Source organism: Ailuropoda melanoleuca, chromosome 14 (genome assembly GCF_002007445.2).
Source record: "Ailuropoda melanoleuca isolate Jingjing chromosome 14, ASM200744v2, whole genome shotgun sequence".
Lineage (NCBI taxonomy): Eukaryota > Metazoa > Chordata > Mammalia > Carnivora > Ursidae > Ailuropoda > Ailuropoda melanoleuca.
The window spans coordinates 66,791,115-66,806,174 of record NC_048231.1 but is presented as its reverse complement, the minus strand read 5'-3'; the positions used below and the strand labels follow the sequence as shown (position 1 = coordinate 66,806,174).

At 38.8% G+C, this 15,060-nt stretch overlaps 1 protein-coding gene across 2 annotated transcripts in view; it reads left to right on the top strand.

Moving 5' to 3' along the window:
• Positions 1 to 15,060, top strand: part of GAREM1 (GRB2 associated regulator of MAPK1 subtype 1) — a 193,322-nt gene that overhangs the window by 155,149 nt on the left and 23,113 nt on the right. For both annotated transcript variants that reach the window (XM_002924742.4, XM_011231715.3), the window contains exon 3: positions 294 to 424. In XM_002924742.4, coding sequence (XP_002924788.1) covers positions 294 to 424 — 131 coding nt within the window. The remainder of the gene's footprint in view (positions 1 to 293; positions 425 to 15,060) is intronic.

Sequence of the window (15,060 nt, the reverse complement as noted above, 5' to 3'; positions counted from 1 at the left end):
ACCAAGTTACAGATAAGCATCCATTCGGTTTGATTTTGGTCATCTGGTAATAAACTCTCGATGTGAACAAAAAATGAAAAAAAGATACATGTTTATTTTCATTTGTAAGCTGATTTTTCTATCTATATTCTAGTTGAAGAAAACCTTCTGCCATGGTAACTTTTTCCGCCAATGATAATGATCAGAAGCCTTTGACAAAGAAGAGTGGGAGTAAGGAAGAGGGATGCTGTCGCCACGGTGACAGCTGTCCAGCATAAACATCTTACATCTCTTCCGTTTATCGTGTATTTTAGGTCAATTCAAGCTGCTGGAACAAGACCGAGATATAAAGGAGCCAGTGCAATATTTCAACAGTGTGGAGGAGGTGGCTAAAGCATTTCCTGAACGCGTGTACGTCATGGAGGAAATAACATTCAACGTGAAGGTAGTTCTAGAAGAACCAAATATTTATCCTCACTGAAATAATTTAACTTTCAGGTCGTTATGTACACAGTACGTTCCCCTCTGTGCCTCGTAGGGGAGTTCCATCCTCCTAATGGGTTCGTGTCCGTGGCCAAAACTGGTCTTTTTAAGAACCCCATGAGCTGTAGCTGACCTGACTCTCCAGCAGGTTACAATGTTAACAGTATCTCCTGCCTAGAACAACTGTCAAGGCAGATCAAAAGATTTTTTTTTCTTTTGGACTTTATTCTCTAATATGTAACAGTTGTTTGGCCAGCTCTTCTGTGAGGCTGGATGCCTCACTTATGGGAGCAAGCAAAAGGCGGATGACACAAGTAACACCGAACACTGAAAGAAAAAGAGAGAAACTTCCAGAATACACCCTGATGTCAGCTTATATTCATTCCATTCTTTGCAGACTATCTCTGTCAGGACACATAGGGAAAATTGATGTGTAGAATGTTGCCCAGTAGGTATTTATCGATCTTCATTCATCAGAGAAAAGCTAAGTAGTGTTTACTGTGCTGTATTCGTTTTGTGTTCTTAAAGGGGCCATTCTGTCCCTGGCTACATAGTGAGTGAGCTCCTTTGACTAGGCTCGCTGTTGAAGGGGGACTAACCAGAGAAGCAATGTCACTGAGCCCCAGCCTCTTTGCCTGGGAATCCACTGTGTTTCCTTCAGCAACACCCGCAGTTATGCTACAACATTCTCGAGAGTGTTCACAAGGAAAGCATTAACCTCATTTCAGCAGGAAGTCCAGCGAAGGCACATTCTCTAAACATTTCAGTATTTGGGGAGCAAGATGCCTGTTTGTTAGAAACCCAGTCTATGTGAAAAACAGACTGTGGGGTCTCTTAGTCCAAGAATGCAGCAGTCACTCCACCCACACTCCTCACCAAAGGCGGAAAGTGCCCAAGGCAGCTTCTGGAGTGGAACAGTGGTTCTGCCCATTTGATCGGCTAAGCCAGGTCATCCTTCCAGTTCTAAAATACAGCTGCTGTAGTCTACTTCTTTGGTTTTATTAGTAACGTGGATAAATTTTGTGACCTGTTCAGTTCTTTACTAGCTAAATTAAGCTTGTATTCAAAAGTATTTATAACTTTTAAGCCCTTCAGTAGCTTAGTCTATGAGTCCTCGAGACAACTTGAACTTACCTTGAAGGTTTGTGAAAGCATGTTCATTTTTAAACATACCAAGATTCATTGGTCAGAAGTTAATCAAATCCTATTTGATTCTTGTCTTGATATGATTTAAATCTTTCCTTAAAGCTTCTATTTAACATTTCCTAAATTTTTAGGAAGGAAAGTTAATACTTTTAAAGTGTTTTCTGAAAATCTTGCATTTGCTGATAAATCATGACAAATCAAGCGTAAAAATTTTTTATGATTTTTCAAGATTTTGTCAAGTATTAAAATTTAACATTCGGTCTTTTGTGGCATATTGTACTTGTAAAAGATTTTTTTAAATGCCTCTAGCAGCTGTTTTGTGTGTGTGTGAACTTGTATGAAATCAGCAGTGATTGAAAGAATAATACTGAAATCAATACAGTTTGATGGTTTTTTACAGAATACCATGATTAACTCTATTTATGAGTTAATTGCATCTCTATTATTACATATGTAACAGAGATGCCATTTAAAAATTCAGCACAGCCATGTGAATGTATTTAACACTACTGACCTGCACACTTAAAAATGGTTAAGATGATAAATTTTATGTTTTGTATATATTACCACAGTTTTTCTAAAAAGCCAAAAAAAAGGGGTGCCTGGGTGGCGCAGTCGTTAAGCATCTGCCTTCGGCTCAGGGCATGATCCCAGCGTTCTGGGATCGAGCCCCACATCAGGCTCCTCTGCTAGGAGCCTGCTTCTTCCTATCCCACTCCCCCTGCTTGTGTTCCCTCTCTTGCTGGCTATCTCTGTCAAATAAATAAATAAAATCTTTAAAAAAATAAAATAAAAAGCCAAAAAAAAGTTCAAAGGAACAGACAAATGAGTAAGTGTATGGACTTCAAGTTGACAGCATCCGTAGAGCTGACTGGACTTGGGTTGAGTTCTGTTCTATGCATACATAAATATTTAATACCTCTAGTCTATTACTTATAAAGTTTTAAGATGCTATTACATCCATCTGGCATTAATCATTAAGACATCATTCAATTATATTCAAAGAAGAATTGATCAAGGAACCTCAGGAAATTTGCACAAAGAAATACACAAAAGTCTGTGTGCCTAGTGAATAAACACCCAAGTAAATAAATAAACCAAAGAGGTTTATGGAAAAGATGTCTGGGTACTACATGGACAGCCCCTCTCCAAACACAGTGTTGAAAGTCATGGTCTGTAAGAATTGATCATAATGTGCATATGGCAGTGCTTAATGGGAGAGCTAAGTGGTATGCTTGGTTACTACTTTGCCTGGAGAGGGAGAAAAAGAATAGAAAACAGGACAACAGGGGTGCCTCGCTGGCTCAGTTGATAGAGCATGCGACAGGTCAAGGCCCATGTTGGGCATAGAGCTAACTTAAAAAAACACAACAGTACCACATTTTCATAACTATACCCATTATAAATAATATTAAGTAGTGTTAAATATTATGTAAATATAGATATTATCCAGAAAGCAATTTTTTAAATGATAGCGGAATTCAAACCTTCTTACAAAACTTCACCCTCTACTCTCCACTCCAGATAGGACATAAATTAGACCAAGAGGATAAACAACTGAAGAAATGACTTGCAGTTAAGAATTGGCAGCTAACTAGTATCTTGGGAGTCAAAAGGCACAATTATAATTTGAAATAAAGAAACAGATATATATCTATATGGAGTCATATATACTTATAATAACAAATAGAAATGAAGTATAGTAATGCTGTGGAATAGTAACAGAGGTGTTGAAAGATTGGGAACTCTATAGTGGTTGTTACTTTCAAGACTGTAGCAGGATTTTATCTAAAAATTTAATGGCTAGGATTAGTACTGTTCACAAATTGATTTAAAATTAAGCCATTACTGGGTCACCCGGCTGGCTCAGTTAGTGGAGTGTGCAACTCTTGCTCTTCGGGTCATGAGTTCAAGCCCCACGTTGGGTGAAGAGATTACTTTTTTAAAAAATTAAAAATAAGCCATTCCTTTTATCTTGAAGTTAAATATGTCTTTAAGATGCCTGGATGTGTTTGAAATTAGCTGCCTGATTGCCCCCATCATTGATTAACTTGCATGAAGTGAATTAATAGATTTTAAATGTTTAATTCTTTAACCAGCAAATATATTGTAAGCACCTCCTGTATGTCTAGCCACTGGAAATAAATAGTCAATTGAAGACAATAAATGTAGAAGTACAAATACTACCTCCAAATAAAGAGATCAAGGGGACAATTGGATGTACAAGTTTGGAGCTTGGGACAAGGAACGGGCTTATATGTTTGGGGCTCATTAGCTCCTGGATGGCATTTGAAGACATAGAGCTGGTTGAGTTCACGTACGTCAGTGGTTCTCAATCAGGGGTGATTTTTTTTCCCTCCCAGGGACATTTGACAATGTCAGGATGCAATTTTGATTGCTACAGCTTGGGGAAGAGTGACTGCTCCTGGCTTTTAGTGGGTAGAGGCCAAGGATGCCGCTAAAAACCCTACAGGGCACAGGACAGCCCCATGTCAAAGAATGATCTGACCCAAAATGTCAGTAGTGACCTAGACACTAGATGAAGGAGAGAGGAGACCAAGGACTGAGCCCTGGAACACCCCAGCATTGGGGTCCAAGAGAGATTGCAGGGAGTAACAATGAGATAGAAAGATGGTGGAGTATGGGATAGCTGTTCCAGAAATCAAATGACTTTAAAAACTGTTTCAAAGAGGAATGGGCAACAGTGTCAAATGCTACTTAGTGATTGAATTAGAGGAGGACTGTGAACTCACCATTAAATTCAGCAGAATGGAAGCCTTGTTAGCCTTGACAGGAAGAAAATAATAATCAGCTCAGAGACCCAGAAAGTAAGTTTATCAGGGAAGTACAGTAGGATGGTCCCAGAATTTTGTCAAGGTATACATTTCAAGTGAGAGTGCCCAGCAGCAACTTTTTTTTCTCCCAGCCGTCTTTGGCTTCCTGGATGTAGGTACAGAGGAGACAGAGCATTAGGTTAAATCAGAGTTGGGGCTCTACTGGATGAGTATAACAGAAATTAGCAAAACTCTGGATGAAGTATACCCCAGAGTGACAGGTAGTGAAGAGCCATGGACTCCTCACTGGATAAAGAAGTGTGAGTACAAGAAGTGTAATGCCAGTGAAAACTAGAGATCCTAGTGGAGTTGAGGAACTTCTGAAGTGGTTAAGAAAGTCATGTGCAAAATTGGAGTGGCAGTAGAGTATAAAATGCTTGAAATTGGACTTTAGGCAATAATGTAGGAAATGACAGGAGTAGCTATTTTTTCAAATCTAAGTATGTCCAGGGTGCCTGGCCAGTTCAGTCGGGGGAACGTGTGACTCTTGATCTCAGGGATGTGAGTTCAAGCCCCATGTCAGGTGTGAAGATTACTTAAATAAACTTTTTTTAAAAGCAGACAAAAACAAATCTAAGTGTGTCCGTTTGAGCGGGCAACTAGGTGATAGGAACAGAAAATGGGAGATGAGATGGTCAAGGAAGTGAAAGAATATGTGAACAGGTAGCCCCTTGCTCATCATGTGTACATTGGCTCTAATCCCTCCTAAGCCAATGGCATTCGATATTTTTAAAACAGCAGTAACTTGCCAGGGCGCCTGGATGGCTTAGTCGTTAAGCGTCTGCCTTCGGCTTGGGTCATGATCCCAGGGTCCTGGGATCGAGCCCTGCATCGGGCTCCCCGCTCAGCGGGAAGCCTGCTTCTCCCTCTCCCACTCCCCTGCTGGTGTTCCCTCTCTCACTGTGTCTCTCTCTGTCCAATAAATAAATAAAATCTTTAAAACAAAACAAAACAGCAGTAACTTACCGCCTTCACATTGTCACATTTATCCATCCAGTTTTTAGTTCCCATGGTGAGAGTTCTGTTTTTGTTTACCTGCTTTACTGCATATTTGGGTGTTTTTTTTTTTAAGATTTATTTATTTTAGAGAGAGAGAGCACGTGAGCAGGGGAGGGGAAGGGTAGGAGCAGAAAGAGAGAGAATCTCAAGCAGACTCCCCCCTGAGAGTGAAGCCCAACATGGGGCTCGATCCCACAACCCTGAGATCACAACCTGAGCCAAAATCAAAAGTGGGACACCCAACCAACTGAGCCACCCAGGCACCCCTGCATATTTGTTCTTAACTGTAATAGGCATTTTCTTTCTTAATTGTTTTAATTTTTCATCAGCCATCTCTGTGTTTACTTCCAGAGTCAGAAGATGTCAGTTGGCTGCCCCAGCTATAGACTCATTCCTCTACCTTTTAATAAGAAAAATAGCTGCACGAACAGTTTTCAGGCATGCACCTTTCTTTAAACAAGCTGCTGTGACGTAAAGAGCATATTGGACTGTGTAGTGTAGCTCAGACTCCGGATTCGGGGCTGAGTTCAGACCCCCAAGTCCAGGCATTGGACTGTGACCACAGAAAGGTCACATGACCCCTCGAGTCTAGGTGTCATCACCTGCAAAACAGGGGTGATTCTACCCTCCGCAGAGACTTTTCATGAGAATTAAATGAAGTAATGCACTAATGTGCTTTTTGCAAGTGTCTAGTATAGGAATTGGCAAACTACAGCCTTGGGTAAGGCACCTATTTTGCAAAGAAAGCTTTATTGGAACGCAGCCACCCCATGCATATAGGTGTTCAACGTCTGTGGCTGGGTCCACAGTACAACAGTAGAATTGAGTAGTTGCTGCAGAGATCATATGGCACACAAGCCTAAAATTGTTACTGTCTGGCCCCATAAGAAAAAGTTTGCCAACCCCTGATTCAGAACATAAAATCATACTAAATTAAGTTTCACATTAAAAAAATAAATTCCCATCACAGATTATTTCACTTACTCTTTATTTAGTACTTTGTACCCTGGACTTGATATTAAAAACTCAGTACATAGTAACTGTTGTTGTTGTTTCAAAATACCCCTTCACCTCAAATACTTTTTTGGAAACTTATTATACTGGTACCCAGTGAATTATTTCAAATGTCTTCCAGCCTTTTGAACTAAGCCCAATAATGATGAGAAATTTTCCCACACATCTACTTTCTGCCATCAAAATAATGACTAACAAATTATGTCTTAATTTCACTTCTGTCTTTACTGAGACGTAAGCAGAGGGAAGAAAAGATGGCCTTCAATTTGGCATCGGGTAACTTTGCCGCCCTCGGCAAGTGCGTAAGAGACGTTCTGACTTCACGGCTCTCACCCAAAAGCTTTCTGCATTAAAATTAGTGCTCTTAAATCAGAGAGAGTCCAAATACCCTAATCTGGATGCTATAATGTTGCTATTTTCATTCCAGCTAGTGAGGTCCAAGGTTTCAGCTGTTCCAGCATAGATTTTCCCCAGAGGCAAAATAACAAGTTTGCATTGTCTCAACTGGGGGAAATGCCGCACTGGGGAATAGTGAGATTTCAGGCCGACCCGGAGCATCATCACCACTTGTGCCTGCACAGACCTCTTAAGAACCATTACCATGTGGTCTGGGGCGAGAGCTGAGCCGACATTCCTGTCACCTGCATATCAGCTCATGATTACTGGGTTTGGCATCTGTTTCTGGCAGGGGTGGTAGTATCTAGCAGCAGAGCTGTCCTAATGGGAGAAGGATTGCAGTGTTGTTTTTTTTTAATAGGGAAAAAAAATCGTGTACAATTCAGAGAACTTAAATGATAGCTGAGCTTCTCGATACTGAGAAACATGACCAAGAGTAAAATAAAATATTATAAATAATCCAGCACGACTAAGGAAGTTTACAGACAAGAGTTTTTATAATCATCACATTTTAGATCTGGAAAGGCCCTTAGACACCGCTGAGTCCTACTCTTCCTTTTGACAAATAGGAAAACTAAGAAACAGATGTTAGCTGACTTCATTGATTCACACGAAGCCACAAAACTACTTAGCTGCAAAGCCAGGTCTCCTGATTCAATCCGGTCATCTTTGTGCTCCCCCTGAACGCTATTTGTGGATTGAGATAAGGCTCACAATTGTGATCGGGATATCCTATCACAATGACACAGTAGCTTGCACAGTTAATTCATTTTCTTAGTTAAAAATCTAAATACATGGGTCCTATAATTATTACCCAGCCAAATCCTTCCGTCTTTTGTACTTTGGAAACAGCTACTGTCTCATACACAGGACTTGGCAGGTTTTATGAAAGCTCTATGTGTAGATTTTTAGATCTTTCCTGATGCCAGTATTTAAAAAAGAAAAACCTATAAGTTAACGTACTATCAACATCAGGGCAGCATGTGTCAAAATGAATCCTTTTGAAAATAACAAAAATACCTCTGTAAAGTATTAGCCCAGAGTATTTTAAGTATTAACCAGTATTATCATAGAAACCAGGCTATATACAGTTGGGTTCTTGCATTGTTGCTCGAAGCAGTGTGAAAGATGGCAACAAGGCACCATGGAATAAATAAGCCAGAGTCCTAAAGTTTAAGGTGAGTGGTTCATGCAGCTTGATGCTGAACTTTGGCTTTTTTCCAAGGCTTCCAAGTTACTGAGAATCAGCTGATTTTTCCCCCAAGTCACAGATTTGAGGCAATTCATGTGCCTCTTATCTTAAAATATTACTTACCTTTTTAAAGTTGCCATCTGAAAAAAGGTGAAGAAATAAAGCTCTAACTCTTCTGCCAACTAGTTAGACTGTATCTTGTTTCCAGGTATAAAGTAGTTAGTTAACAAATTAAACATATGTCCTGTTGCTTTCTTTACTCCTTTTCACAGAACAACTACACACAAGGCCTTGAGAATACATTAATGGAGAGGTTTTGGGCTGCTTGTGATTCTACTCTTGTCATAATTATTTTATTCTCTGACATCTTTCTGATCATTTTGTCTTTTAGGCAAAAACAGCTTGCTATGTAGACTTTGTGCTGCGTCTGTCGGCCGTCCTATGGTCGTCCTGTAAAGTAATACAAAACAGTGGTGCTGAAACATGAGTGTTCTTTGGGGAATTGTGTGTGTGTATGTGTGTGTGTTGTTTTAAGAGTGTAGTTCAGGCATAACCACCATTCCTAGTTTAAAATACCATTTCTAGTGTCTGTCATGACAGTTCAGAAAAAGCATCTCCTCCGCATGTTGTAAGACTATTATAATCAGAGAGGTGGGTTTTTCCTATGAAAAGGAGTAGGGATCATTTGCTCTGGCATTTTCTACCTCCTCTCTGGCACCTTTAGAGCACGAGTAATTCTAGTTAGCCAGCTTTTGGGGGAGCTGAGAATTTTATCAAATGTTCTGTCCAAAGAATTATAATTTCATTTCCATTTCCTGAAATGTATAATACTTTATTGCCATCTTAACGAAACATACTTGAACAAAAGTTAAACTTCTCTCCATCTCCTGAGATGTGTATGACTTTTGTCTGTATAAGGAGAGAACTTGCACCCTGACAACTGGGTGTTTTATGGTCTCATTCAAATTATTTGTTGCCTCTTCTATTAGTTAGAATACCTGCCTTAATTAACCATCCCCGTTTCCAGTTTTAATTTCCACTTGTGCTATGCTACGGGCTGGTAACCAGGTTGGATGGAATTTTGATTGTGGGGGTGTAAGTGTGCTGAGTTATGGCCCTTAAAGGCTTTTCGATAAGCCCTAACATCAACATCACATCTTTATGCCTGCTCGAGGCCTTTACTTACTGCCTTGTTCTTGGCTGTATTCCAGAGAGATCAAGAATTATCGATTACTGTGCAACCTGAATTTTGTCAGATGTAAGAACAAATTTTGTAAATGAAGATTGAATGGACTTGGAGGTAGCCAGTTTGTATTTTTACTTTCCAGTTGTTTAAAATTACATGTTTTCTATACCATGAGTCAGATGTCATTTATTTTCAGGATTCATTCAGAATGATAAATTGGGTACAGTTGTGAGGTTAATCATTACAGTGTTTGAAGATATCCCAGTGGGTTTTGTTTTGGGTGGGTTTTTTTTTTTTTTTGATTTGTCATCTGAGGTTTTGAGACCTTGTCTGAAAAACTACCACTTGGCAAGCCCTCTGCTGTGCCATCGCAAATTAAATCACTGCCTTTGTACTTGTCATCTTTGCCCTATTTCCTGTTGAAAAAGAAGAAAGAGAGAGACTCAGGATTGACAATTAACTCCTCATGCCCCTTTGTTTCTCATTTTCTGCCATTTTTGCAAAGGAAAGAGTTACAAAAATTGAAGTTTTGGGGGAAATAATCTAATATTAATAAAATATTAGATATTTAATCCAGCAGTCAGATCAATCCTGATTCCCCCCCCCCAAGGGTTGCAGTTTAAACCTCTGTTACATGTTTGATCTTTAGAACAACTGTTCTTAGAAAACAGATTATCTGTTGCCAGAGCCATCTGTGGGTGTGGGTGTGTGTAAAATTTTATATCAGTGTTTTAAAATGTTGCTTGACCATGGGGTATTAATTCTGAATGGTATTATGAACAGTAAAACCCTGATAGTTTCCTGGATTAGACCTATTAGAGTTGTTTAGATAACACACTTTGAATTACTTCCTCTCAGGAAACATTGAAACTGGAAATGTTAACCAGGCACGCATACCGAAGCACTTAGACAGAACGCATTGTTTCTTTTGCTATTAAAAAAATAAAAAAGGAAAGAAATTATGCAAATAAATCACATCTGTGGAAACCAGCGGAGACTGGCTCAACTGCCGAAGGAAAAGCATTTCTTTATGAGATTCTTCATCTGTCCCTGACAGCGACCACAAGGTCGGTCGGGACATTGGTCTCATAATTTATGCAGAGCTAACTGCTAGCATTAATGATGACATCAGGTTTGAGAGCATGGAATTACAGATTGCCCTCACATATGTTCTGCATTTTTATGTATGGGAGTAGGAGTAACTTCCTTTAGAAGTATACACATACACAAAAACGTAGACCAAACTGTTGAATGTGCCCAGAGAGTGACATTTAGTAAGGATAATTTTGATCTGTTTAATCTGTGCACATTGTGGCTGATCGGTGTCTCCCGAGCAGCATAGACATTCTCTTTCAGCTCATCTGGTGTGTGGTACTCACTAGACCATATGATTTCTTCATTCTGTAAGGTGTATGTTTATAAACGTAAATAGGAAAAATATATTAAGTATTGATTTAAAGAGCTAGGAAGAAACATATGCTTTGGTATTGCTTCACATTTGAAAAGCACTGTTGGCTCCTTGTATGTTAACTGGGGATAGTTTGTTGTATGAGTGAGTGTGTGTGAGTGTGTGTGTGTGTGTGTGTGTGTGTGTGTGTTTCTCAAGTCTCCTGAGAACCCTTTCTCTCAACATCTCTGTCTCCTTCCTGATCCAAATGGACGAACTGCCAAGTTTTTTACAAAGATTCACCAGGAAGGAAGTACAACAGTGCATCTGAGTGTCTTGGAGCCTAGTCTATCTTAAAACAGTATATATTTTTGAATCATTTCAATATGTTCACTTCCTTTGGGATATAACTGTAAGGATATTTCAAGCCCTCTTCTGACATTAAGTTTTATTCTGGGATAACACATTGCATAAAAACTTGAGCAATTCTTCAGTACAGAAGAAAGGATAATGCTTAAAGTAGTGGTTTGGGCTTGAAAACAGTAGTGGGTAGAAATAGAAACCAACATGAAAATTCAGAGATGTGAAAAGCAACGTGAAACAGAATTATTAAGAATTTAAATGTTGGGGGGCGCCTGGGTGGCACAGCGGTTAAGCATCTGCCTTCGGCTCAGGGCGTGATCCCGGCGTTATGGGATCGAGCCCCACATCAGGCTCCTCTATGCTAGGAGCCTGCTTCTTCCTCTCCCACTCCCCCTGCTTGTGTTCCCTCTCTCGCTGGCTGTCTCTATCTCTTTCAAATGAATAAATAAATAAAAATCTTTAAAAAAAAAAAAAAGAATTTAAATGTTGGGGCACCTGGATGGCTTAGTTAAGTATCCGATTCTTGATCTCAGCTCAGGTCTTGATATCAGGGTTGTGAATTCAAGCCCAGCATGGAGCCTACTTTAAAAAAATAATAATAATTTAAATGTTTTGGGGGCACCTGGCTGGCTCAGTTGGTACAGCATGTGACTCTTGATCTCAGGGTCATGAATTCAGGCCCCACATTGGGTTTAGAGCTTACTTTAAAAAAAAAATAATGTTTTTATTGTTCACAAAACTAATGATAACAGTAATGGCCTCCATTTATTGAGAGCTTACCACTGTGGGAAGTTGTTTACATACATTGATTAAGTTTGTGAAGTACACAGTGGTGTTCTCATTTTATAGATGAGGACACTGAGGCTCAAAAAAGTAAAATACTTTCTCAGAGGTCACCTAATAGTGAGGGCAGGATTCAAACTTAACCTGTAATTTAGTTAATAGTATTGGCCCAATTAATTTCCAAAGGCCATAGTTCTTTTTATTCATCTTATACCTGGGTTCAGCAAACTTTCTATAAAGGGACAGAGAATAAATATGTTAGTTTGCGGGCCATGTAGTTACTGTTGCAGCTACTCTACACTGCCATTGGGGAGTGAAAGCACTCATGAATTATGCATAAGTGAATGGACATGGCAGTGTCCTAATAAAACTTTATTTACAAAGTCAGATGTTGGGTCAGATTTGGACTGTGCACAGTAGTTTGCTGACCTCTGATCTGTATTGTTGTAAACATAGCTGGATGCCAGCTGAAAATAAAAGCCTTAGGGATAAACTAAAATTAGAGTTAATAGCAAATGAGTCTTTTTAAGGACTCTTGGTGACCAAAGCCAACAAAATAAAGTAACTGAAACTTTGAAGTTACAGGTCCTGTAGGAAAAGAAAGTCAGCCCTCATATGGGCCAAGTACTATAATTTATAAATGATTTATTAGCTTTTTAAAAAAAACCCCTAATCTGTGTTCTTTAAAACTGTCAAGGTCATAAAAAACAAGGAAGACCAAGAAACTCACAGAATCAAGGACTGGATGTGGTGCAGTATCCTGGTTTAATCCTGGAACTGAAAAAAAGACATTAAGGGAGAAAAATAATGAAATCCAAATAAAGCTTTGTGGTTAAATTAGTCATCTTGTATTAGCGTTAATTTCTTAGTTTTGATAATATGCTATGGTTTTGTAGAATGTTAACAGGAGAAGTTAGAGAAAGGTATACAGCTTTGCAACTTTTCTGCAAATCTGGAGTTATTCCAAATAAAAAGTTAAATTGTGTTTATTTATTATTAATTTATTTACTTAGATTCCTAAACTTAACTCCAGTATAGCAGCCCAAGTGAATACTGAGTCTGAAAATAAATACAGTTAGAAAGTAAATACAGTTGTGGTCTTGTTAAAAATAATATTAATAACACTTAATCTGAATCACCTAAAATGGACTTTAAACCTTAGGGGCCTGAACTGCCATTAAAATAATATAGTGTTGCCATTTATGTATTGATAATGCCTGCTACAGAGAAATGCACTTCACTGTAGAGACAACGGAGCTGTTTGTTTTTTATAGCACTAATGTGCATTGACAAATTGCTTGTTCCAAAGTGTAAAATTATATAGAGATGACCTAGAATAGTGCGTGAGAAATTATTTACAAAGATTGCCACGACCAAGTCTTCTAAACACATACTGATGATTACTGCTCAGTAAACAACATGAACATTTCCAATCACCTTACCCAGATGCTTTTTCATTAACATAAAAGAAAAAAAAATCAATCTCAGCCTTAATATAAACCTGGTACTAAAACCTGGTAAAGATAACATAATAGAACTATAGACTAATTTCACCTGTGACTAAAATACATAAGTCATAGATCAAATAGTATCAAAGAGAATCATGCAATACACTTCTAAGTGTACCATGATCATATACAGATTATTTTAGGCATGTAGGGTTGTTTTAATATTTGGGAATCGACTATTATAATAAAAAGCAGGACACCAAAGTTAAACATATGACTGTTTTATTGGATGCAGAAATGGCATTTGATTAAAAACATCTTTTAGGGCGTGTGGGTGGCTCACGTCGTTGAGCATCCGACTCTTGGTTTCAGCTCAGGTCATGATCTCAGGGTCGTGGGATCGAGCCACGCGTTGGGCTCTATGCTCAGCCATGGAGTCTTGCCTGAGATTATTCCCCTTCCCCCGCTCCTCCCCATGCTCTTGTGTGCGTGCTCTCTCTCTCTCAAATAAATAAATGAAATCTCTAAAAAAAAATAATAAAAATATTTTTTAAACTTCTTCATAGAAACTTTTAGAAAACTAGAATTGGAAAAACTCATTAATACGATAAAAAAATTCATCTCAAACCAATGAATTTCTCATTTGATGAGTTTTAATATCAAATAATTCACATTAACATATGGAACAACATTCTCACCACCACACTGTTGTCGGGGAGAAGGGATGAAAACTAAAAAGATGAAGGTAGGGGCACCTGGGTAGTGCAGTCATTAAGCGTCTGCCTTCAGCTCCGGGCGTGATCCTGGTGTTCTGGGATTGAGCCCCGCATCAGGCTCCTCCTCTAGGAGCCTGCTTCTTCCTCTCACACGCCCCCTGCTGTGTTCCCTCTCTCACTGGCTGTCTCTCTGTCAAATAAATAAATAAAATCTTTTAAAAAAAGGGGGGGGCGCCTGGGTGGCACAGCGGTTAAGCGTCTGCCTTCGGTTCAGGGCGTGATCCCGGCGTTGTAGGATCGAGCCCCACATCAGGCTCCTCTGCTAGGAGCCTGCTTCTTCCTCTCCCACTCCCCCTGCTTGTGTTCCCTCTCTCGCTGGCTGTCTCTATCTCTGTCGAATAAATAAGTAAAATCTTTAATTAATAAATAAATAAATAAATAAATAAAAAAGATGAAGGTGAATTTTGCATTGGTTACATAAGATTTAATCACTTAAGAATCCCCAGATAATCAACTGAAAAAAAAAAAACTCTTACAGTGAGGTTACTGGTCATATGCAACCACCGTGAACGAACAGCAATGTTCAGGGATCGATAACGAAGGCCGACTTAAGGTAAATAAAAGACCTCAATAAATAATAAGAATCACCATGTGCCTATTTAGAAATATTTTGATGATGTCACTCCTTGCCAAAACAACAGGTAAAAGCACTTTCAATAAAATTATCAGTGCAAACCATAGACAAAATGATTGTGAAGTTCATCTAGAAAAATGAGACGAAATACCTAAGATTTTCCTGTTGCCATGTTTTAATTTTTTATTTTGAAATACTTGCAGTTCTAAAAAATTGTTGCAAGAATAATAGAAGATCTCCCTCGACACCGTACCATATTCACCAGCTTTTAACATTTCACATTTGTTTTCTCATCCTCTCCACTCCCCACGTTCACATACACACGCAGGCACACGACTTACATTTTTCTGAATCATTTCAGAGTGAATTACATACATTATGCCCTTTACACCTTAATACATCAATATGTATTTCCTAAGAATAAGGTTAGTTTCTTGTTTAAAAACAGTACATTCAGGAGAGTTAGCAGGGATGTGACACTCGTCTTTATAATCCATCAA